At 36.4% G+C, this 26,361-nt stretch overlaps 4 protein-coding genes across 12 annotated transcripts in view; 2 read left to right on the plus strand and 2 right to left on the minus strand.

The window, feature by feature from the left end:
• pdlim7 (PDZ and LIM domain 7) overlaps window positions 1–3,636 on the minus strand; it is a 44,973-nt gene extending 41,337 nt beyond the window's left edge. For 2 of the 5 annotated variants that reach the window (XM_077247575.1, XM_077247574.1), the window contains exons 1-2: window positions 2,069–2,233; window positions 772–870 (exon numbers count right to left, since the gene is read on the minus strand). In XM_077247575.1, coding sequence (XP_077103690.1) covers window positions 772–867 — 96 coding nt within the window. In that variant the 5' untranslated portion in view covers window positions 868–870; window positions 2,069–2,233. Of the gene's footprint in view, window positions 1–771; window positions 871–2,068; window positions 2,234–3,443 lie in introns of those variants that run through there. The other 3 variants (XM_077247571.1, XM_077247573.1, XM_077247576.1) reach the window with 3 other exon arrangements.
• A 712-nt stretch (window positions 3,637–4,348) lies between these two features.
• Window positions 4,349–11,668, plus strand: cltb (clathrin, light chain B). Of its 5 annotated transcripts, none has more exons than XM_077247577.1 (7): window positions 4,352–4,465; window positions 4,563–4,826; window positions 5,982–6,031; window positions 6,166–6,283; window positions 7,207–7,318; window positions 8,926–8,979; window positions 10,033–11,668. In XM_077247577.1, the coding sequence occupies exons 2-7, from the start codon at window positions 4,637–4,639 to the stop codon at window positions 10,202–10,204; spliced, it is 696 nt and encodes a 231-aa protein (XP_077103692.1). In that variant the 5' UTR covers window positions 4,352–4,465; window positions 4,563–4,636; the 3' UTR covers window positions 10,205–11,668. The 5 variants fall into 5 exon arrangements, with proteins under 5 accessions (XP_077103696.1, XP_077103692.1, XP_077103693.1 ...); XM_077247578.1 differs by having other exon boundaries at window positions 4,377–4,465; window positions 4,577–4,826; XM_077247579.1 differs by having other exon boundaries at window positions 4,423–4,465; window positions 4,587–4,826.
• higd2a (HIG1 hypoxia inducible domain family, member 2A) lies at window positions 11,381–15,721 on the minus strand. The gene is made up of 2 exons (XM_077247583.1): window positions 15,493–15,721; window positions 11,381–12,375 (listed from the first exon to the last, which is right to left on the minus strand). The coding sequence occupies exons 1-2, from the start codon at window positions 15,716–15,718 to the stop codon at window positions 12,209–12,211; spliced, it is 393 nt and encodes a 130-aa protein (XP_077103698.1). The 5' UTR covers window positions 15,719–15,721; the 3' UTR covers window positions 11,381–12,208.
• Window positions 15,722–16,851: 1,130 nt separating this feature from the next.
• Window positions 16,852–22,933, plus strand: faf2 (Fas associated factor family member 2). The gene is made up of 11 exons (XM_077247584.1): window positions 16,852–16,963; window positions 17,849–17,917; window positions 18,029–18,163; window positions 18,445–18,521; window positions 18,627–18,765; window positions 18,920–19,005; window positions 19,093–19,184; window positions 19,877–20,054; window positions 20,184–20,355; window positions 21,852–21,995; window positions 22,241–22,933. The coding sequence occupies exons 1-11, from the start codon at window positions 16,901–16,903 to the stop codon at window positions 22,421–22,423; spliced, it is 1,338 nt and encodes a 445-aa protein (XP_077103699.1). The 5' UTR covers window positions 16,852–16,900; the 3' UTR covers window positions 22,424–22,933.
• Window positions 22,934–26,361: the final 3,428 nt, after the last annotated feature.

The following is a 26,361-nucleotide window of genomic DNA, read 5'->3' on the forward strand; positions in this document are numbered from 1 at the left end:
CAAACTGAGCAATGTTTGAAGACAGTACAGAGTCACAATATTTAATGTTTTTTTGTGGAATCAACCTACATACACACATCGCCTTTATCAAGACCAAGGCCTCAATCGTCCCTATGGTATTCATATACCTACGAAATTACCTTTTAGGTTCACAACAGCACAAGCTACCAGAGCTGAAATTGTGTGTATACTGCAAACAACACTGCTCATATAAGGAATGGAAATTCTGCGTCTGGACCTGATCTGTTCAATATGCTCCATTGGAGGTGCCATTAAACCAAGATTCAATGACCTTAAAGAGAGAACAACGCATGCTGGAAACTAAACAAAACATAACATATCCTTGTGAGGAGACATCTGAATGGAGTTCTGAAGCAGCCCTTTTCTTATGGGGTTGATATCAAGCGGTGACATGTTTCTGAAAGAATGCAAGTGTTGAAATAGACCTCATGAAGCACTGAGCACACTGTTCTCATTAACTCGATTACATTTCCTTTTGAGTTTGTGTTTGATGTCTTTCTGCACGCAGAAATAGGACCGTAAACTAACACAGAATTTGTGCAAAACCTCATTAGAGGGATGAAAACACCTTGAGTGAGTGATGGATTCATGCTATCTAAATGAAGTCTGCGAAACACCTTGTTCATTTGTCAAACTGAAATGTTAAAGGGAACAAATGGGAGGAATACATCATTAATATGCTGCTGACAGCTTAAGCTGATAACAAAACATGCTATTACCCATCGCTACATCCAAGATGAGGTCACTTACCCTGGACACGGTCAGGGGCATGTTGAAGTCCTTGCCTCCCTGAAGCCGAAAACCCCAGGGAGCAGGTCCGTTGAGTGTTACACAATATATATTCATGGCCTGAAGAGAAAACAAACAGAAGAGAGATTATGGTTTCATTCCATCATGTAGTAATAATATTACAAGTGATGCTGTGCTCCTAACCAGGCTAAAACCAAACATTCCAGAGCCACATACGTGAACAGTGTCTGGTACGCTGTTGATGTCTGACTGTGCGGGAATTAAACCCAACAACCAAGATATCTCGAACAATTATATAGTACAATATAATATATCCAAATCCAAATTTACTCACATACATAGAGTACACTCTCGTAAAGCTATACCAATACACTCTTAAAACGGTTATTTGGGAACGCAAATAACCTTATGGCATCACTGTGAAAACCCTCTTTTAGAACCTTTCAAAAGCTATATTATCGAAAAGCTCTTTACAAAAAGTTGGATATAGAAGTATGTCCAACTTTTTTCACATACATTCATACATACTCGCAAAAAGCAATATACTTTATCGCCCCGCTCTACGATATTAAAATGTCTGTAAAGCTGGTTTAAAATCATGTGTATTGTGAAAAACACTACAGTACACACAGATACAAAAAAAATGAATTGACAACTAAAGTACACATTTCAGGTTTTAACAAATTTGGCTTGAGGTAACAGCACTGAAACCATTTGAAAACACTTTCATTCCTGTGTGATCAATTGTTCACAGCAGCATTCGGGGAGACATTTGAGATTCGGCTTATTTAAATTAATTATCAGGTAGGTGACAGAAATAAGCACCTACATATTTCCATTGCATGGTGAACTGCAAATTACTGGTCACTGATCCACAATGAAAGTGCACATTATCTACACTAGCAAATCCATGAGTGAAAATGTAATATATTATGACAACCCAACACATTTCAGAAGCTCAGCATAGATTTATTGCACTCAATGGCTGTTTGAATAAAGCATGAGAACATGACACGCTTATGCATGATGATAGCAGATTAATTTAATAACTACTGCATATTATTCCTCAAACACTAAATAATCCACAGGTGGCACCTCCAGCAAATCATAGCATCACTGTTGATTATGTTACGGGGCGGTACAATATCAAATAGTAACAACTAAAAGCCAAGGACAAGCTGAGTCCCTAAAATCATGACAATTCCCCCCTCCCTGTGACTTATAGTCTCCAAACTCCAGAGGCTATCATATCCCACACAGAGTTTGCCTGTTGCAATGTGGCACGGCGCACACATACCTTATGCCACGGACCAAACTTGTCACCCAAACCTCCAGAAAACCAAGTGGAAATCTGGCACTGCTAGACAGCCTGACTTTCTCACTGCTGGCAAAGCACAACTCCCTCCCTTCCTTCTTTGTGACACGGGTTTGCTCCACGTCTCTCTTACTCCACAGGCTATATAAGGAATGTAAAACTACACCAAACTATTTCAGCCCAACACCCACGAGTCACGGAGAGGGGGAAAGAGAGAGGGAGGGAGGGAGGGAGGGAGGGAAGAGAAAACATCTACTACCTCAGATTCTCTGGCTCTAGAAGTAACATTTAAACCCATAAACTACCAGAAAAAGACATCAGAAGGCAGGTTGGATGGGTGGGAAGCCAAATGAACATTCCTCTCAATGTGGATAACATATCTTTTATGGTTGCACCCACAGTTGGGTCTGTGACAGCAATTTAAGAATGCAACAGCGCTGTGTTTGCCCTGTGGTAAAACTCCAATTGAGAAACCATTATTATAAATTCTGAATGGTCTTCTCGCACTGTGCGAATAACATATGTTTTAGACGGCAAAACTGTACCACCCTAAGCAGGTTATGTCAGACTGAATACAATTTGAGAGAACAAAACTGCAGCTGTTGTCAAACCCTGTGGCAAAACTGTAATTGAAGGGGCATTGTACGTTCTGAAAGGTCCTCTTTTCTGTGTGCATTTCAATTTTCCACTAACTGCCTCCAATTTCATTCAGTCCTTTGTGATCAAAATTACTTTTAAAATAATATTCATTCATACGCCTGACATTTCATCCCCTAGGGTGAATTAAAATAAAATAATGTTGAACTTACCAAATGATAAAGCTAAAAAAAGCACATAACTATGCATAAAAACAGGCAAGTGATCAAGCTATCTGAACTCCTTTCTATCAATAGGGTTCATGTGAGTGCAAGCATAAATCGTGTACTTTGCAAACTGCATGCAAACTATACATGCACTTTGCATAATTTGCCTTTTTTCTCAATATGTGGAAATAAAACCAATGTCGTGGCCTTCAATCAATGAAACTAAATGATCATTACAAGTAAAGGATCACTAAAAAGGAATATTTCCTACAAAGAAGAAAACATTTAACGTTAGCTCTTTAGAGAATGCAGATTAGCTGCCGAACCACATTATAATGTAAACGAATGTATTGTTAATAGCATGTTAGGAAAAATCCCAAAGTATCCTAAAGCTGATGCATAATTTTGCCATCATAACCGTTTATAGCCGTCAGCTGTACTTATACTATGAGAGTCTATGCATGTAACCTAGAAACGTAATACACTCTCTTTTAAAGTCAAGTTGCTGCCGGTAACGTTACATCCAAAAAGAAGTTGGGAAGCAGAGCATTTACCTCCTTGTGATCGACAGACATCGCAGCCTTCCGTCTTCTGATCTGATGAGCTGTTATAAATAGAGATCAAGTAAACTTCACAACTTTCTAGACTTGGGCGTCAGGTCGCGCGCAGAAGCCGCAGGTTTTCCCTGTTGGATTTTCTTTAGTAGGACTCTGATGATACGTCATGCGTCACGTGGTGGCCTGACGCACGGGCTCGGTGGGCGCGCCCCCGTGGCCACAGGGCCAGACTCTTATGTTTAACTTTAAATGAAGATGTGTTCAAGTTTGTGTAAATTCTTTGAGTCTATTACCCACCGTCACCCACTATTACCCACTCAATTGTTTGTAGAATACAGATTTTATGTTGTATTCAGACAGTCCTCTTTCAATTTTTTTTTTTTTTATGTATTTGTATTTTATTTATTTATTTACCCATGCTAATTTATTGTTTATTCAAGTATTTGTTTATTTGTGTAATTGTGTATAATTCAGAAAAATATGTTCAACATAGGTCCGTGCTATAGCCTACCGTTCTTGACTTTACTACATTTTTTTAGGTAATCTACTTCATTGAGGTGTAGGAAAATGTAAAGATTCAGAAACTTTAGTTAGAATTAGAGGACTGTTCCGGCATAAATACATCCAAATTTCAACCTAGCTTGCTGGAAATTGTCTTCTAGAGAGTCTCCAGAAAGTCAAAGCATGTGCTACTTAAAACCCCTGAAAGCTCAGCGTTGCAATTCGTCAAGTTTTCCAAATATGCTAAACAAAAAATATTATTTGTATAACCAGTGGCTTACAAAACCCCATTTAAAGATGGAAGAAGAAAATCATCATGATCAACTTAACGGCATGAATACCGAATACCTGGCTTGCTGTAGGGTTGAAGCCTGTATTACGTACTCTCTCCAGTAGATGGAGACACAACACCAAAAATCAACTGTGTGTTCAACATTGTTCCTGTCATTTTCACAACACTCCCCAACAACGAGAGCTGCGCGTCACTCAACTCATAGCCAACCTGCTGCCATTAAAAAGTAAAAATTACTTTATATACTTTTTATATAACTTACAAATCTGTCTTCGTTTGATTAACCTTTAACAACTACGTTTATTGTTCCTTTCAAACACTAGCAACTAGCTCGAAGAACAAAACAGCTGGAGGGTTTTAGTGCAGCTTTACGGAAGCCGGTGTTACTTTGTTAAACATGGCTGACGACTTTGGGTTTGTCGCCTCCGACAACGGCGTTCATGCAGAAGAAGACCCGGCCGCGGCGTTTCTGGCCCAGCAGGAGAATGAGATCGCCGTGATCGAGAACGACAGCGCCGGCTTCGGCTTCAGTGCGCTGGAGGACGACGACGGACCTCCGCCCGCGGACACGTACACGTTCATCGGAGGTGCGTCTGTCACGCAGGCCTGTTTGCTTTTGCTAAATCAAATGAATATTCAAGTTTATTTATTTATTTATTTATTGTAAAAACTAATGTAAAAAATATACTACAGTGTCCTTCTTACACATAAGTACTAGTAGTACCCTGTTTTTGGACATCTACTGTGGTATTCTTAAAAGTACCGTGGAGTGCCATACAATACCATGGTACTAAATAAGAATACCATATCACTTACCAAAAACGTACCATGGTTTTTGACCATCCTTTACTAAATGTACTGAAATTCTTGTACAATGGTATTTACAGGTACTTGCTTTAAAAAAATCCCATCGTAATTTACATGTCCAAAAACGTATGGTTTACACCTTATTTTATGTGTCTTTGTTACACTGTTATTATACATGTAAGTACTGAGTAATATTGAGTAACAACATGTACTTAGGGTTAGGATTAGGGTTTGATCTGGTTTAGTTGCATGTAATTATGCATAATTTATAGTTACTATAGTAACTACATACATACCATGTTATTACCACTGGATACCGCCACTGTACCACAGTACTGCCGCAGTACTTTTTAGTAAAGTATTGCAAATTAATTCAATGAATTATACCAAAAAAAACAAGATTACAAAATAATTACACTGTACTTGTTGATTGTTAGAATTAATCGTTATTACAATACATATAGCAAAGATGCTCTAAATCTAATCTACATCATCATCAAAATGAGCTATTGACAGTAGTGGAGATTAATAATATCATAATTATGATTTACAACAACCATGAAGACTGATATATAATTGAATGGTTTACTGTTTAACTGAACTAAAAACTAATACCACCTAATACTGCATAGTCTAGCATCACATCATCAGCTTTAATGCTGAAGTTAAAGTCACACCTGTACCTGTCAGGGTAAGACATGCAAAAAAACCACTGGAAAATCACACTAGTAAAAACAATTGAGTCTAATAAAAGAGAACACACCAGCCCATGCTGTCTAGATCCAGAAATTGTGAGAGAGGTCTTTTACGTACTCACAGTCCAACAAGGTGTGCTGCATTCCGGTGATGCCTGTAATGTTTCCAAAAATCAACTCAGTGTAGAAACTGTTGCCTAACAAGTCCTGAAACTTGTTGTTTCTTCTATTTGAGTGCAGGTGATTTTGGAGGAGCACCAGATACTGCTGTAAACGGAGATATGTTTCAGGTGAGTGTGGTTAAAAAACAACAACTAATCTTGTCATATTAAATGTTCTGGTTTGTTTTTATGTACTACAACACAATTGCCAGTTGTTCCAGGAAAGGACGTTGTTAACATTACATCATCATTTGTAACATTAGGACACCAACGGCACAACTGATGGCTACTCAGCCATTGCTCAAGTCGACATGCAGAGACAAGAACCTGAAAGTCTGCGCAAATGGAGGGAGGAACAAAAGTCTCGGCTGGAGGAATTAGGTATTGAATTATTTCCTGTAACCGTCAATAAGTGTGTGTGTGTGTGTGTGTGTGTGTGTGTGTGTGTGTGTGTGTGTGTGTGTGTGTGTGTGTGTGTGTGTGTGTGTGTGTGTGTGTTACTAACTGGATAGCCTGCCCATTAAGCTTGGTTTAAGTTTATTTAATCTATGCTCGGTTTTACAGACAAGCCTTAAGCGTAGTCCCAGACTAAAATGCATGTTGTAACTGTTTTAACTTAAAGCAACTTGCACTGACATATCTTAAAATAAGTCAGTACCATTGTTTTGCCTCAAGATGCACACCAGTAACGTTTTCTTTCTAAGACACGCTACTTAAATGTCCTAATTAAAGGCCTACTCCTGGCTTAATCTAAGCTCTGTCTGTGAAACCAGGCCTTAAAAGCACAGTTTAAAATCAGTTAGTTAAAAGTACTTTTGACAAATATGTTTATTCCACATGAGACTGGTCTATTCTTAACGTACCCAGCATGTTTAGATCACATGACCGGCTGTATACTAAACATTCATCCTTGAAACCCCTCTATTATTCCACGGAATAAAAAAGGTAGTTTCCATGATTATCAGATACTTTCGGGTGTAAAACAAATGAATCATGAGTGACAAACCCGAATAGGTTATTTCTAACAATAGGAGTAATCAGAAAGTTTCACTTTTTAGTATGCTTCATCCACATAATAGGTACCAGTTTGTAATACTGGCCAGCAAAACATAAAGTTAGAACTGATAAAAGGCACATTTGAGAGTGAAAATAGTTAAATGCTTTTATTTAAGCAGCAGATTCATAAAATAATTTTTTTATTTAGAAAACATAAACAGGCAGCCAAACATATTATTATCTTGCAAACAAAGACAAATGAAATAATCAGCTTTGTATGTGAACTTTCTCTGGTTTCCGATGTGCAGATTCCGCCTCTAAAGCAGCGGAGGCTGTGTGGAGGGACAAGGCCCGGAAAGAACTAGAGGACTGGCATGTACACCAGAATGAACAGATGGAGAAAAATAAAGCCAACAACAAGTATTTTCACCCTAACATCTTTAATATCCATGCTTTATTGAACTATATGTTTTTGTTAGTGAAAATTAGGATGTGAACCACCAGTCCATACAAGAAAACACTTAAAATGAAGAATGTCTTATATTATGCCAGAACTGAGTTTTATTGTTATTCACTATTGTCAGTATTATTATTTTACTTGATTTAAAGACATTTGTTTCCTGAGATTTTTTAAATATGAATAATATGTTTTAGAGGGGCTCTCATTTGACACGTATTCATAAGTAAACGTAATTAATGAATTCATTGTGAGTCTTTCTTCTGGCTTTTAATGTCAGCAACCTCTCACACCTCTTAACAGAGTCTTGCATGGTATCTGATTCCCTTTGTTTTACTGTAGTTTTTCATGTGTACAGAGAAGACTGTTCATAGAGTTGTCTGCATGCTTTTTATTATTGATAGAAATGACATGAACTTTGACTTATGCCAGGGATGGGCAACGTCGGCCCTTGAGTGCCGCTGTCCTGCAGAGTTTAGCTCCAACCCTAATCAAACACACCCGAACAAGCTAATCAGTGTCTTCAGGATTTCTAAGGCTGTGTCTAAAATCGACCCCTATACCCTCATTCACAATTCCATACTTTACTCCACTAATATAGTTCACTTGAGAGGGAGTGAATTCGGACACTGAGAGCGCCGGAAGGGCTGCCGCTGTTGCATAGTTTGTGCTTGCCGTTTAATAATTATTTGAAACTTAGCAAACTGGAAGCTCCAGTAGTAAGATGAAAAAATGTACCTTGAACTCTGTCATGGAATCTAACATGTGTAAACCATATTTGAACAATTTAATAATCAATTTAAAAGGAATGTATAAAAAGGTTTGGAAAATGAATGGATGGATGAATGTTTCAGCTGTGGCGCCATCTTCTGGTCTGACGCGGGATTTCATCCTGGATGCCAATCAAAGTGCATCATGGGTATTCTGTAGCCGTTGAGCGTACATCAGTTGTACCCTAAATAATAATGTCCACTATGATATCAGACACCACTACAAATGACTGTCCCTTCAAATAGCGCTCTATTTAAGGGAATAAGGGTGGCTCAGCAGGACAGCAGCAATCATATGCGATATTGTGAACAGTTATCATTTTTTTATTTTTCCTACCATCCCGTTCATTCACGTTACAATATTGTGTGTTTGTAAACCAATAGCAGAGATAGAAACAAAGGCATGTCAAGTAAAATAATCAATAAAGGAATATTCCGGGTTCAATGAGGGCTTAGCTTTAAGAAAATGTAGACTTGTTCCTTAGAAGCCAAAATCTAATTCACAGTAATGCACTTAAAACTTGTACTGAGGGGATGAATAAACTTTTTCTTTGTTAATGAACAGCACACTGCACCACATATTCTGTTGATTAATATCAACTTTTATCTTCAGTCTTCTTAGTATCATGAAAAAGGATTTGATGCACTGTAACTCTTCTTTTGATGTGCAGCTTATGTGAGACTGATGTTCTTCTTATGTATCCCTCTCTCCCTTTCATTTTCCGGCTCCTATTTGTCTCTTCCTTACCTTTATCTTATTTCCATTTCCACTTTTGCTGTCCTGCCTGTTTGTGCACTAGGATCGCTGATGAGGCTTTCTACAAACAGCCCAACTCTGATGCCATAGGTTTTGTGTATGTTTAATGCATATCAGTGAAATAACATAAATGCACAGTTCCTTGCTTGTGTTACATAAACAAAGATACTACACTACTGTTCAAAGGTTCGGGGTCATTGAGGATTTGTAATGTTTTTTAAAGAAGTCTCTTCTGCTCACTAATGCTGCATTTATTTAATCAAAAATACAGTAAAAACTGAAATATTATAAAATATTATTACACATAACTGTTTTCTATTTGAATATATTTTCAAATGCAATTTATTCCTGTGACTGCAACGTTGAATTTTCAGCATCATTACTTCAGTCTTCACTCACAATGACCTTTCAGAAATCATTCTAATATGCTGATTTGGTGCTCAAAAAACATTTTTTTTATTATTATTATCAATTTTGAAAACAGTTGTGATGCTTAATATTTTTGTGGAAACTGTGATGCATTGATAAATAGTAAGTTTTTAAAAAAAAGCATTTTTTGAAATAGAAATTTTTTGTCCCATTATAAATGTCTTTACTGTCACTTTTGATCAATTTAGTGTGTCCTTTCTGAATACAATTTCTATAATTTATTTTAAAAAAATCTTACCTACCCCAAACTTTTGAATGATAGTGTAGTCGATTCATGCTTTATTTCTCCTTTAATTTAGAGATCTGATTAATTTGTTCAATTCATATTTTAGATACTCATGTTTTTCTAGTTTTGTTAATAGGTTTAAAAGTTTCCCCTTTCATTCTCAATTGAGAAACAGAAGTTTAGGACTATAAAACAGCTAGATATAGTCATAACAAATATCTTCTGATTGACTGTGATTGTCACATTGTGTAACTTTCGCATTCAGTGTGTTCAGACCATAGACTGTAAAAAAAAAAGTGTCATGGTTAGGACAGAAAATAATTACTATCGGAAAGCAGACATAGAAAATAATGTTGGTCGATCTCTCATTTCAATTGGGCCCGGTTTCACAGACAGGGCTTAGACTAAGCCAGGATTAGGCCATAGTTCAATTATTTTAAGGTATGTCAGAGATTGCTCATGATTCTCATGATTCTCTCCTGTCTGTTCTTTTAGAGCATCAGAGGAGGCCTTCCTCAAGGAGTGTGATGATGACAGTCCTGGTACAGAATGGGAGAAAGTGGCCCGTCTTTGCGACTTTAACCCCAAGACCAGCCGTATGACTAAAGACGTGTCCCGGATGCGCTCCGTTCTTATTTCTCTAAAACAGACGCCTCTGGTTCGCTAACATAATTCCCTCTTGTATTTCCTAGGCTTTCTTTTCTTGTTCCCTCTTGCACTTTATTTTAGTGAGGCTGAACACTTAAACAGATTTATGTTTTAATGGGGTCATTGAATGTGTACACTTTACTGTATTTAAACTTCCTATTTATGTACCCTGGTGTTTTGAAATGGCAGAAGATTTCGGCTATTCCCTAAGTTTAAAAAAAATTAAAGTGTGCCACGAACATTTGTAAACAGGTCAAAAGAATTCATGGATTTTCCCTTAATCCCAATCTCCATGAAAGGCAGCAGTTCTATCTAAATGCCAAGTTTTTTTGGTGCATCTTCATCAAGTTATTTTGTGATTGTTGTGACATGGAGTGCCTACAAACCATTAGACAGCATTAATTCACTGGAACCAAAAGTGTCTTAGTTGCCTTGTTAAAGGAAATGGAAGTATTTGTTTACATTCTATACTTGGATACAGTTTAGTTACCATCTCTCACCCTATGTAGTATTTTTTTTGTCATTTATTTGTCTTCATAAGTTGAATGCTGTGGTGTAATCAGTATCTGGGTTTGGCATCATCTGCTTTTTTGTATTTCTGTTCACTGCCAAGAGGGATGTTATATTTCTGAGCTTGCTAAGGTTATTGACCTATTATAATTTTCACATTACCACTTTTAAATATTAAAATAATTATGAGTTATGTGCAGTTTTTAATTTCCCATGCATGTTGCTCATAACAGCTTCTTAATTACTTAAATTAGCAGAATTTTTTTACAAAGGAAAGAGTTACTGCACAGCAATCCTTCATTGCACTGTGCTCATATAGCAAGTAATATTTTCCACTGTTACTAAATACATATGGGACTAATAATACAGTTTAAACCATGTACTTTGTCAAGTGTACAGTTCCTGATTCTCAGACTACAGCAATGAATCCTGTGCCTAAACCTTTTCTCACTGTGACACTTACTATCTGTAGGCCTACACCAGTCACCAGTCCAAAAGCGCTAGATGTAAAACGCAGCACAGGGAAATGATGAAGATAGATGTTCTTTTACAAAAAATGCTGGAAGTTAAACAATACTGTTTTTTACAGTCCAGATGTTGACTTTGTTGTCCTGCTTTTTACTTACGCCAGGTGTGTAAATGCTGCCGTAAAAAAAAGTTTGTTTGTACAAGTTAGGAGGCCTTGTTTCCATTGAAAACTGAAAATTTTTATTTGCATTTACAACTAACAAAGGTTAATAGCCAAAGAAACGAGCTGTATGTTTTTTGACTAATTGAAGCATTTTAATAATGGAATTAATTTGTAATTTAAAATTGGTTCAATTTCTCAGTGATTTTTGACTTTTTTTCTCCCTTTAATAGATTTCTTAGCCCTCACTCCAAATAAATGTGTGTGCATCAATGCAGACCATGCAATAATTATTGTGTATTCAATAACATGTTCAATAATAAATAAAATTAATTCAATGAAAAACTTCTGAATGCAGACGTTCATTGTAACTTTTCTAAACAAATAAGACTTACATTTATTACACGTGGAGAGTTTAGATAATATCAAGGATTCCCATTATCTTTGAATACATTACTCTACAGCTTGACTAGTCAGCATTCATAGACATAATAGGAAAGTGAGGTAAGAAGCAATGTAATGTATCAAGAAATGGTCATCAACATGAAAAAACAGGTATGCCTGTCAACCAGATGCTTTAACCACAAAACAGTGGTTACTGTGACACTCTTTAAATGAAATACTGGGTATTAAGCTTGTAGAAGTGTGGCATTTTGATACACTTTTTATAAATAGTGCCGCCTGTCGATCTATAATATGAGATATTACACTGGGCTATTTTGTTTTTGCTCAGTGGGAAAACTTAAGGTCTGAAGGGGTTAAAGAAAATAAAAATGCTAACAATTGGCATTTAATGTTCAGTTCACTCCACATTCATATCACATTTCACCCATCGACCATATAAGGCGCTTGTCAATGTGGTCAAACAGGGTCTCTGTCTTCTCTTCACTGCTTGGGTTTCAGTGCCGTCACAGCCACACCCACTATAATAGCAACGACCGTGAAGCCTTGGGCGAAGATACGGGTTCTCATTAGCAGCTGGGACTGTCGGGTCTTGCCCCGTCTGAAGGCGCTGAGGCCGTAGATCAATGCTCCGGCTGTTCCCAAACAACCTGAGGAGAAAGAACACAGAAAAAATTGCAGCCATTCCATTTGATTGTATAGAACATAAAATAAGAATCATTACCATACAATACACATTTAGTGCCAAATGGTTTGATCTTAAAGTTTTTTTATTCTTTTTCGGTTTTCTTTAGCTTGTATTTTGAGTAAACCCCAGCTGGACAGCTGCGTAGGTCACATTCAAACCCCACAGCTGGAGAGAAGGGTGTGTTAAGTGGAGAATCTAAGGGATTCTCGTTGATGTTTACAACTTCACTCAGCCAGAGATCAACGGATGCAAAGAAAATAATGTGATTTCCTATCACGTACTCCCAGCCAAAAGTACTATACGGTGCAATTTGGTGTCCTATTGAGAATTATCACAGCTTCCACAAAAACATAATGCAGCAAACTCACTTTTCAACACTGATATTGATCAAATGAAATATTTCTTAAGCCTCAAAATCAGCATATGGTCATTCCATGTCAACTAAGAGGTCCCTGCCTCAATTTTTTTATTCTGTTAATATTATATCAGCGCAAAGACAAACATAAATAGTGATGAAAGTAAAATATTAAATGTCACACAGATGTATATTTACTGTGCAATCCACTATTTTGTAGATAAGTAAATTGGTAAATAAATTGTGCTCATTTTCAGTGGTCAAAAACCAAACATGGGTCACTTTGAATACAGCTGATACCTTTTTTTTTCTTTTAAAGAGGAATATATAAAGACTGTTAAAACTAGAATTTTTTTTGTCTATCAGCTCAATTGCATAGAACATACCTGTCTGAGTGCCATAAATATGCTTTTTCTAAAGTTGTCATGCCTGTAACTCTAAAAGTATTTAAGATATATTTAATATCCTTCTAAATTCTCATTCTTAATTTACTTTTCTTTTGGAATCTTAATTTTTAAGGTCCTATAAAGTTCAGTCCCATAGATGTGGGGATCTCAAAGCAGCTCCATGCTCGAATTGTTGAATTTTAACCATTTTCAATGGTCAGGAACCAAATGTAGGTAACTTTTTAAACAGTTGATGATTATTGATTATTTCCAAATATCCCTAAAACTGACTCAAATAAAGATTCTTATAAATACATGTTTGAGAGAAAGTTAATGTGCCTCAACCATTTTCAGTGGATTTTTGATACTCAAGAGAGTTATGTTTCATGCAATTCTTTTCATAGAAACAAGATACAGACATTCCTCTTTTAATGCAATAAGTATCAGCTGTGTGCTAAGTGAACCACATTTTGTTTTGAACATTGAGATCCCCATTTCTATGGGACTGAACTTTATAGGACCTTGAAAATGAAGATTTCAAAAGTAAAGTTTATTAAGAATGAGAATCTAGAAGGATTTTAAGATATCTTTTACTTTTAGAGTTACGGGCATGACAACGTTGAAAAGGGAATATTTTTGGCACTCAGACAGGTATGTTCTATGCAATTGTGTTGATAGAAAAACTCAAGATACATTATAGTTTCAACATTATTTGTTCTTCAGATATTCCTCTTTAAAAGAAAAAAGCTGTATGCAAAGTAACCCACATTTGGTTTTTGCCCACTGAAAATGTTTACAATTTACTCATGGAGCCACATTAACATGTCCATATCTCTGGGATTGAACCATCGAGGGCCTTTAAAAGGAAGATTGCAACAAAAAAAAAGTTTGTTAAGAACCAGAATCTAAAAGGATATTAAGATATCTTTAATACTTCTTGAGTTACAGGCATGCAAACTTGACCCCAAAAAAAACACACAAGAAGTGCATTTGCCATTTTTGAACTGTCACTGTTGGCATATAATAAAACAAAGATTGCTAAAGTCAACATATTTTAGACCAACCGATCTCGCTGTCAAAATAAAATAATGATGCTGCCATCTTTCTAAAGTCATTTTTACACCCCTGTAAATTGGCTTCAAATCATAGGTGAAAATTGTTATTTTGACCCTCCTCTACAAAATAAAAAAAGTGAAAGTGACAGTGACACGTGATGGCCAAGTATGGTAACCCATACTTGGAATTTGACCTCTACATTTAACCCATCCAAGTAAGTGCACACACATTAGGAGTGGATTGCACAGTAAAAATACATCTGTGACATTTAATATTTTGGCTTTCATCACTATTTATGTCTGTCTTTCTACAGAAAAAAATATTAACAAAAAACATTTGAGCGCGCGAAGTTTCTGAAATTTGGTCGATTTGACGGAATGATCCTATAAATGATTTCTGAAGGATCATGTGACACTGAAGACTGGAATAATGATGCTGAAAATTCAGCTTTAAAATCACAGGAATTAATTAACATTGTAAAATATAATATATTAATATAGAAAATAGTTATTTTAAATGTAAAAAATATGTTATAATATTACATAAATTAAAACTATATTTTTATCAAATAAATGCTGTCTTGGTGAACATTAAAATTAAAAAATATTGACAACCCCAAACTTTTGAACAGTAGTATATATGTTTGGAAAATATTATATAATGTTACAACAGTCATTGTTAATACTAGACCAACTTTTTTTTAACTTGGTATCTACCAGGTAGCCATCAATATATATATTATAACATTGTTGTTATTATTATTATTACTAACAAACTTGTCAGAAATGACAAATAACAGAAAGATACAGAAAACATTCTATTTTATTGTAGTCTCAAACATTCAGCCTTGACCAAGCTTCAACACCATGAAAGAAAACAATGCCCCTGTTTTTGTTTATTGTATTATATCCTGGTTATCCTTTTATTCTGGCTTTGACACGGCAGAACTTCCATAACACAGAAGAGGGAACTCTGTTTAAATTGCCGGTGTTACTTTGACAGGGGAGATGAAAGTCAAACTATGAGTGCAAAATTTAAATGTCAGCTGTATGGTAGAAACCCTGAAGTGTGATTCAGAATATGCCATATGATGCCAAAGATCACATTGAATGCATGACATAAGACGTTTCCATGCTATGGCATTGCATTAAGCCCATTCAAAACTCTTTGCATTTTATGTTTAACGGTGTTCAACTGTTGGTAAACAAGATGTATGGTGGTTGTATCATATCATGTAGCTATGTTGTCCAGCTCGTGTAAGTCACTGCTTTATGTAACTCACCTATAGGAACGAACGGATTTTCTTTCGTCTTCCGGATGAATTTGTCTTTAAAGTTCTCTTCCCTCGCCCTGGGCAGCGGGGTGAATCCCTCGATGACCGGAGGCTGAGACAAATCAAACACGACCGGTCGAGAAGCCGTTTTGTTCGGTTGATCTTGGCCAACCGGGGTCGTTGCAGTTGCCATGATTAGAACATAGGTTGACAGGAAGTGGAATAAACACGGCATTTCCGCCAGGAGCCAGCTGTGTGTCACATGACACATGAAGAAATTTGCAATAAAATATTCCTTAATTATATTGATATATATTAATTCATTAAAAAAACTAATACAAAACACTCTTACATATTCAAATGTTTTTGTTAAATTGTCCGAGTTGAAGATTGGCGACAAGAAGTGCAATAACAAAGTAATAGGAAAGCAAATTATTCTACGATTTAAACTCACCAGCAAAAGTTAAATTTTTTGATAATGAAACATTTAGAAACACATACTGTTATTGTCTTAAATGGCCAATTAAATGAAGGACATTCCGTTTAGAATAATCAATGATTTTTATTCGGGTGCTGAAATTTTATGGAAAAGATTCCGTTTTGAAGTAGAATTTTGTGGATTCTGCTTAGAAGTGCCTGGTGCAATCATATGGGTGCAAAAATGTAACTTTTTTTTCTTTTTCTTTTTTCTTGCCCGATCACACTGCAGTTCTGGCAGGATCGTTACAGCTGGCTAAATATTGGTAGGCCTACTGAAATTCCTTAATTCACTTAATTTATTTAAGTTTTTGGTTTATGGTCTCTCAAAAAAGATGTCACTGATGTTATTATTACTATGGGTAAATATAATATACATAAAAGCAAGTGGAATAACAGTAACCCTCTTTAACTTGTTTTAAAAATGAATGTAAGAATTAGCCTATCTATCATCCATAAAATAGCCTACTTATCCAAAGATAATGAAATCCCTTAGTGAATTCTTGTATAAAGTCATGTATGAGTCTCTTTTCTTCTATGATTTTATATGCTTCGATTTTATTTTTTATTTTTTTACATTAATTATGAATATTATGCTTTTGTTTATTGTACCGAATATGCTATTGTTTTTTATACACATGAACGTGTTTCACAAAACGATACGAATCTATCTATTTTACATAGATTAATTATGATTACTAGCTGCACTTAACTATTTTTTAATTGTTCAAATAAAAATAAAGAACACTGTTTTTTTGTATATTACGTAAGAACATCTTAGTGAAAACAATGTAGATAAAACACAACATGCGCCACACACACGACTCCTGCACAGCAGATGGCGCAAAAAAGAAAGAGTTGTTTGTGCAATGTTTAACGTATTCGTCATGTCAGCACGCTTTATACGTCATCACGTTTTATTAGGGCTCGGCGAGGTAAGATGGCGGCGCCAGAAGAACAGGAATTATCTCAGGCTCAAACTGAAAAACTCCTCCAGTTTCAGGTACCAATTACTTTGTCTTGGTAACATACTTATTGAATATTTTGTATACGCTCAATTATCAGAAAAATAGTGTTCGCGGGATCCATTTCAGCCGCTTTAGGTATAAATGAACAGTCAGCGAGCTAACTCTCATTAAGATCGCTAGTTTTTACTCAACCGAGACCAGCTTCAGTGCACCTAATAAATACAGAATCAATCTGAAGAATAACATTTTGATTTGTGTCCACGTAAAGACTTTCTAGTGATTACAAGTGTCTTTTCTTTCAGCTGAAATGGCAGCTGTCAGTTAGGCAGCGAGTAATTTATTGTGTCTCAAAACCTAGAGAGCTGCCTACCTAGACAGTAGATTTGATCAAAGTAAAGTCAAGAGTGCTTATGGCGGCCAAAATGTTGTCTAATTTGTCTGCAGTATTTTTATTATTACTTATAAATAAACAGTGGGAGAACCGCTAGTCGTACGGGTGCGTAACTATCAAAAATGCTAACGTTATCTAGATAGACAGCTCAAGACGCAGTCCTAATCTGCTCCCTGTCTGGCATTATTTAACTTTTAACCTGCTGAATTTGAAGAAGAATTTATTTGTCTTGTTTTAAACTGGTTGCAAGTTACCATCATTGGAGAAGTTTCCGTTACTTCTTCCACATCAAATACTGAGTTGGAGTAATATAAAATAAATACGACCTTGAATAGTGACTGATCTCGAAAACACTCGTGTAATCTATAACTTGTCAAACATATCACCATCATTCAGTAGCAGAACTTTTGGCACACATTTTATAAACATGGCAGGCAACTGGATATTTATTTTCACATGTATTGTGACAATGGATTCCAGCTCTTTTTTTAACCTAAAGACTTTTGTTTGCAAATGATATATTATTCAGGACCTGACAGGCTTGGAGTCAATGGACCAATGTCGGCGCACATTAGAACAACACAACTGGAACATTGAGGTGAGAGATGGTAAACCAGATGAATTGATTCTGTTATTTTAGTTTTCTTTATCATTCTGTATCAGGAACCATATAATTATTGCATTAATTGGGAATCTCTCGTTGTTGCAGGCTGCAGTACAAGACAGACTAAATGAGCAAGAAGGAGTTCCGAGCGTCTTCAACCCGCCACCCGCCAGACCGTTACAGGTCAACACAACAGACCACAGAGTGTATAGCTATATTGTCTCAAGGCCACAGCCTAGAGTAAGGGGGTCTATTTGTTTTTTATGTTTTGTGTATTTCCTTTCTTCCCATGCTCATTTCTTTTGAACTAATGTTTTCAAAAATGACACGTCAAAAATAAATTGCAGCTGTGGTAAATATAAAAATGTCAAGTGGTAACATGCTGGTTTTGGACTGGTGTGACATACAGTTCAGGGTAATACTGTTTAACACATTAATATTTTGACAAAACAAGATATTGCAATATGATCTCTATAAATATTAAGACGAAGTGCTTATATAAATGTTTACTTTTTTTACAGGGCTTAATAGGTTGGAGTTACTACTTGATAATGCTTCCCTTCAGGTTAACGTATTATACACTTCTGGATGTATTCAGGTATTAAAGCAACTAAACCTAGAAATGTTAACATAGACCTGTATTATTTTACACTAATGCTACTAGTCTTTCCACTGATGTTTCTTCCTTTCCTACATTTTTCAGGTTTGCCCTGAGATTCATTCGGCCAGATCCAAGGGGTCGTGTCACAGATCCTGTTGGAGATGTCATGTCCTTTATTCATAGTTTTGAGGAGAAATATGGTAGATCGCATCCTGTTTTCTACCAGGGAACTTATAGTCAGGTATGTTGACGTATAACTGATGTATTTATCTTTACATTCTTACAAGATTAAGACCGTTTAACTTCTCAAATATTGACCCATTAATCAAGCAGACTAAAATGACTAGCATGAAGTAAATCAAAAAGTGTCTCAAATGAACTTTTTTTTCTTCTAGGCTCTGAATGATGCCAAGCGAGAACTTCGCTACTTGTTAGTGTATCTTCATGGAGATGATCACCAGGACACAGATGAGTTCTGCCGGTAGGTTTAAAGTTGTGATGTTCATTCATGTGTTACTTCTGGCAGGCTTCTGATTACATAACTAGAGCTACTGTCTGTCTCTCTCAGAGCCACATTATGTTCAGAAGAGGTACTGACCTTCATTAACACAAGGATGCTCTTTTGGGCATGTTCCACCAGCAAGCCGGAGGGTTACCGAGGTAACCAACTTCACTTCCACGTCTCTGATTAATCTTTCTGAATATTGTTATGGTGTCATCATAAGGGGCTTTCGCACCGTAGGAACCTTTTCAATTCCTAGAACTATTGGCGGAAGTTCCCGGATTTTGGTGTGTTTGCACCGCAGGAACTAGGAACGATTTTAGTTCTAGGAACTCCTTTTGGAGGAACTAGTTTAGCTCCTACTTCAGAGTAGGTTCTAAACCAGCACTATAGGAACTATCTGTGACGTTTGTGTACGCTGTTTGGCTGAACACACGCTAAACACCGGCACCCACCATTTTTAAAAAAGCTGTGTAAACACACAGATTATAACCTATGTATTTATTCCAGAATCTAACTCCATGAACATGGAAAACAGTGATAAATGGGCCTCTTAACCTTTACGCTAAGGAGAAAATCCACCGCAACTTTGAGGGGTCCAAGCCAAACATGATTATGATTATGCGTGTTGTATATCAAACACGCGGCAAACGCTAATACCTTTTCATATACTGTCTACTTTCTATGTATAACAGTTCTATCTAATAACTACTTAGTCAAATTTTCCTAAGGGAACCATTAGTTCTCGGGGAACCACCCTGGTGGCTAGTTCCTAGAATTACCGGTGCGAAAGCCCCTATTATCTCACGAGATGTGGTTTGAGCTGGTTTCCTTTATGTTGTGTGTTCAGTCTCTCAGGCCCTGCGTGAGAACACCTATCCCTTCCTGGCTATGATCATGCTGAAGGACCGCAAAATGACAGTTGTTGGGAGACTGGAGGGGCTGATCCAGCCTGAGGATCTTATCAACCAGCTGAACTTCATCATGGAGGCAAACCAGACATATCTCATGTCAGAGCAACTAGAGAGGTAAGGTTACATAGTTGGCTTTCTGAAGAATTTAAAGTCTTGCACCTACACATGACCACCCAGGATATTTAATTGTAACAGATATTCTTACCACACACACACACACAATTTTCTGTTTTGTAAATACAGGGAGGAGAGGAATCAGACGCAGGTACTGAGGCAGCAGCAGGATGAAGCTTACCTGGCATCCCTCCGTGCAGACCAGGAAAAAGACAGAAAGAAAAGAGAAGAACAAGAGCAGAAACGCCAAGAGGAGGAGAAGGCACGCCAGAGCATCCTCGCCGAGGAGAGGAGACTGAGAGTAAGTGATTTACTATTATATAAAGAAAAATAAATTATTTTAGAAATACATTTGTCGTGTATTGTTTAAGAAATTATAGGATATATCAAATAATTCAATCTTTTTTAAGGGTGCTTTCACACTAGCATTTCTGGTGCGCACACAGGTTCTATTGACATCAGAGTTTGGTTCATTATATGATGTGAACGCTCTTTTCTGAGCTTGGGTCTGCACTCGCAAAACCGTACAATGTCTGAATAAAAAGATGGTCTGGGGTACGGTTCATGTGAACTACAGTACAGTCGCTATCGTACTAAATCACGGAAGTGAACCGCTATTGATGTATGATGATTCAATAAAACGGTGTTCTCACTCACTTGACTGACACACTGCAAGCTAAGAATATATACTTCACATTTCTGCTGGACTCCCGTGTTTTTTAGAACATTTCCAGTACATTAGAAGTAGAAAGACGCAAGTGCCATTATGTGCTGAGAACAAAACCAAAGGTTCAAAAACCAAAATATAAAGTGAGGTGAGCAACGCTATTCATTTTGCTGCTGCCTTCATTGTTGTTACTATGCAACAGGGTTAAACAGCTGCTGCTTTGATGTAATTGGATGTAAGGACCCAAATCAATGACGTAAAAAGCACCCTTAAATTGATCACGGTAAAATAACTAATCTGTCCATGGTAGGGATGGGTGTTGACTCAAATTTCACAATTTGATTTGTATTTCAATTAAATTAGATATAGATTAATTGGGGCTTATCAGGTTCACTGTTATAATTTTAAAGGTTAAAAGTAACTAATTTGTAGGCTACTTACATCCACATAAGGAAGCTTTTATAATAATGTTATAATAATGGCTGACATAAAATCATTAAGGATTTATTCAAACATACATTAAATGTTAAAGAACAGGATAAGTAAAAATACAATAAACATGCAATATAGTTCATATATTTAGTGAAATGCTCCTCTTAAGAGTTGATTTTTTCTAGCCGACAAATAAGTTTTTGGACATTGAATGGCTTTTCTGAGGTAAATGTAACATTACATGACATTGTTTACTAGCTGTTTTATTGACGTCTTTCTGCGGTTGAAACACTGATTGACCGATTACATGTGAAATGATATGGATTCAGTAAGTTGTACTTTATCTTTCAAAATACCTTCTATTGTTAATTCATATTTATTTATGCTGTAACTAGTAGTAAAGAGGAAGATCAAGATGATCACTTCAAATGTGCGCCGCAAGATCAATATTGGATTTTCATTGAGAATCGATTAAAATCAATATTATATTGTCAATAATATGACAATATTTTTACCCAGCCCTTGTCCATGGATAAAGTTGCAATTCCAAAAACTTGTGAACAGTTACGTTTGGCTTTGACCTAAAGAGAAAAGCCTGCAGTCTTTTTCTTTGCACATCATGAATAACTGTTCACGATGACCGCTTAGTCAGTTGATAAATTTCACTTAATGACTTCCCAATGATTGTCTAATGACAGACACTGGAAGAAGAGAAGGAGCGCAAGTCTGAGTGTCTTCCCCCTGAGCCGCCCTCAGACGACCCTGACAGCGTCAAAATAGTGTTCAAATTGCCCAATGACACTCGCGTGGAACGGAGATTCCTCTTCAGCCAGTCTTTGACGGTAAACACCCTTCAGTGCACCCTCTTTTGTATCACTTATACAGTGTTGAGAACCATAACAGTATGATATCAGTATCTACAGCATGTGGTAGAAGAAAAGGAGAAGAGGCTCATGAGATGCTTTTTGAAGTTGATGTTTTCATCAAAAGCTCAGTCTTTGTATAACATGATACCACCAAATATTTAAAAATTAATTTTGGGCTAAAATGTATCTCTCCCCCCCCCCCCCCCCCCCCCCCTTTTTAGGTAATACACGACTTCCTGTTTTCATTGAAAGAGACCCCTGAGAAATTCCAAATAGTAACGAATTTCCCACGCCGGGTCCTGCCTTGCCTGCCGACGGAAGAGCAGCCCAATCCCCCCACTCTGAAGGAAGCCGGTCTGAGCCGGTCAGAAGTCCTCTTTGTGCAGGACCTCACAGACGATTGACATTTAACTAACCCTCTGCTCACGAGTCAAGTCCCGCCTCCCCTCCAGTTTGTTCTTCTGTTCGATGGCCTGGACGAGGGATCACTGAAATACACCTTTTACTGAATTAAAAAAAAAAATAACCCATCCTTCCCTGCAGTGAAGTTTTGTTCTGTAAAATGAGTGCAAGGTGAACAGCCCTGTAAATATGACTTAGATATTTAAGGACAAGCCTGGAAGCCACAACAGAGTTATCTTTTTCTTTTCTTTTTTTAATGCAAATCAAAGTCGACCATATAATGTATCTCATCTAACGACCAAAAGAGAGGTTTTCAGCAAAGGATCCGATGGGCTGAAAACTGAAGGCCACAGCCTTTCCATGTGGCTTTGTCTGTATAGAGTATAGTGCAAGTCTGCCCATAGTGTGCCTGTGGTAATTCATAGATGCCTATGTTGCCTGTCGTCCATCTGATGGGTCTGGTCATGTAAAGATGTCATTTTCCAATTCTAAATTAAACATTTTAAAATGTTGTTGTGGTTTGACTAACAATGTTCTGGTTCAAGCTTGTTCAACATTAACGTTGCAGCCTGCTGCACAAACCTGAAGCCATGGCGATTTTAATATTTTTGTAGGTGTGTGGAAATAAAATATGGTGCTGAATAATGGCTTAACACATTCATTGTACAATTTTAGAAAGTAATTGGAGAGGTAGTAACTCAATTACCTTGTTTTATAGCATTAAGTCTGTTTGGATGTGAGTCTGAACTATTAGGGTGAATCTCACAAAGTTGGTCAAAAGATGGGTCACTTGTAACTCACAAATCAAAAAAGAGTCCATTAAGATTTTCTTTTTGCATTGTGACTGTTTTCATTGCAGATATTGTCTCCATTTATCATTAATGCCTGTGCTATAGAAGTCATCCACTCAAAAAGGTAGTATTTCTTCAGCTGCCTTTATTCTGATTTGAATCAACAAATTGTGTACAGACTGAAGATGTATACTTCTGATTCACAGTAATGATGTGCTTAACATTGAGAATGTAAATTAGCCATGTCTCAATGCAAAAAAAATAATCAGGATAATTTTTTTTTCATGTTATGACCAATAAGTGGTTATTATAAATCTATACTTTAATTTTATTTTTGTATGCTAGAGGTGAATTTAGGCAACATTATAAAGATACAATTGTATAAATGTTGATTTTTTAAATCTGCTATAGATAAACATATACTGTTTGAATAAAACAAATAGTGATTATCATTATAAAGGAGACATCTATGGGATGCTGGTTAGATAGAATAGAATGCATAGAGCCATAAACAGTAAATTTAAGTCATTACTTGAGTATTTAATCAAGAAAGTTTGTGTGTAAGTAACTTTAATAAAGGTAATTTTTCCAAGAATGAACAATCATTTTTATTCACCAGTGCACAGAGATTCACCGACAGCTGCTCTTGAAGGGATGCTCTCTTATAGTAAAGGGTTAAATATTTGCAAAAATCTATTGCTTGTCCCTAGACAATGCTAGATTAAAGAAAAAATGGGTGGAAATAATCACTGCCTATAACAAATTATTCAGCAGGTTTTGACCAATCACCGATATAATGCCAATATATTGTGCTTCCCTGGGTCTAAATAAATGTTAAATGTTTCCTTTTGATTATATGGGCATATATGACCTGGACATGCTTTACGAGATTCACCTTTTAACTGTTTTGAGAGACAGAAACCCTCAGACAAGTTACTGACCTGCAACACATCTGTATTGTGCAATGGGTTTAAAGCATTGATTACTTTAGTCAGTGTAGTATGAGTATACATCACACATTTATTAGTGAACAACCCTCTCCAATCAGCCACAATTAAAAAAAATATGATTGCACTACTCGGTAAAGCAGAACTAGCAACTTTCATTTAAAAAAAGTACAAATCTTAAAAATTTCAATCAGTATACAGATGTATTTATAATACACTATAACTAGTTATGTTAAATGCTACAAACAATGATTCCAATGGAATGAAAAAAATTATAGCATTAAGAACCATTTCCTATATATATAATATATATATATATATATATATATATATATTAGCTTTTTTATTTCATTTTTTTATTGTTTTTTTCTTCCAAATACAAACATGGCAAAAATGAGGTAACTGTAAATGTGCAAGTACCAAAGCAAAATATCTTCCTAACACAGAACACATGCCCCTGGCCCTGTTGTTGGCTGGGTAGTCTGGAGTTCAGGCAATGACTGACCCCTAAAGGCCAGGAGGAGAATAGAACAGTAAACAATCCACTATCCCACCACAGCAAGAAATCATTGGTAAACAATCAGTGGCGTCTATGGAGCAATCAACAAATCACAAATCCTAAAGTATTTAGCTGCTTATTGGAACACAATTTTCCACCACACAAGCTGTGAGATTATTTATTAGTTGAATCACAGAAAGACTACAAGATTCTATTTATCATCATAACTCATAGGTTGTTGTTTTTTTCCTTTTTTTCTTTTTAGTAATTCAGTACAGGTAACACTGAGGTTCTTAAGGAATCTTGGTTATTGTGAAAAATTCCTTTATAAATCTAAATAAGGATATAATAGAAATAGCCCACAGCCAGTTACCCCAAGCAAAAGTGCTTGCGTGTATATCAACAACTTATTTTTAAACCATAACAGTTACAGATGCTCAAGGTAGAGAGAACCGTACAACAGGTACATATATTTCTTACCATTTTGGTGAATGAGTGATAGCGCAGTGTTGCTTTAACCCACACAAAACCTCCTACTACTTCCATTTAAGGCAGATGTATTGAATCGGATAGCTCGGGCGGTAAAATAATATTATCTTTTAAAAAGGTCACTGTCTACCAGCACATACAAGTAAAGCTAAATAGTTTTTCTTTCTTTTTTCTTTTTTTTTCTTAATTGAAACCCCTGTTGATAATGTTATTAACTGTTGCTGACCTCCGTTAGGGTACTAGTAGCACTGCATGCTGTATGAATAGAGACCCATTACAAACTATTGCATTCTCTTATGTGAATGTAGCATTACACCTAAATATAGAATATCTAGCACCTTTTTACTATATGGCTTTCCATTATCTAGATTCCAGGCAAGTGTGTCAGTAACTGAGGCAACAATAGAAGCACAAATGTGGTGAGGAGCCAATCACATTTCCCATCTCAAAAAGTCTTCCCACTGGCATCAAGCTTAACTTTGTTATTTTAAACATCCTATAATATTATTTTTGATTTTTTTTTCCTCCTCTTCTTCTTCTTTTGCAAGTACAAGCACAATAAAATCTTGTAGTCATTCGGTTCTATTACAAATGTGTGCAGTACAGTGCATGGCAGTTATCAGCTGAGCAGAAAGTCCCCTACACCCAGAACCCAAAGCCAACTAGATCTACCTAAAAACCAGATGGGACCTGGTAAGACATGCATGCATATTTTGCACAATTAAATACTTGCCCACCCCTGATATCTTTCACTGAAAATACAGATTTCATTTTTTATTAATCTTTTGTTTTCTTCTTTTTTAATCCTTAAATCATGCAAACACTGTAAGAATAGTCTTGGAAGTGGTCTAGGTAGAACAGTGTGCACCGTGGCACCTTTTTCAACGGGATTACAACCTTTATGTGTGGTTCAAGTACAAGAACACGGAAAAACGCAACGGCTGGAAAACAGGTTCGAGTAACATACGCTAATGATCGGCTGCAGTGACGAAAAGCCTATTCTCACTCGATACAACATGTCACTTCATCTTTTTTTTTGTTCTTTGCATGCCAGTCTTATAATGGAATAATATTCACCACTATTTAAAAAAGGAATATTAGTTCAGTTGATTACATTTAAAATATGCATGGCCTGAGGAAAACAACCCAGAATACCCAAATATATCTCCATGGCATCAATCCAATTTGAAATGGACTGTTTTCCTATATTTTTC

This window comes from Siphateles boraxobius, unplaced genomic scaffold (genome assembly GCF_051911475.1).
Source record: "Siphateles boraxobius isolate OS27281-9 unplaced genomic scaffold, OSU_SipBor_1 3, whole genome shotgun sequence".
Classification (NCBI taxonomy): domain Eukaryota; kingdom Metazoa; phylum Chordata; class Actinopteri; order Cypriniformes; family Leuciscidae; genus Siphateles; species Siphateles boraxobius.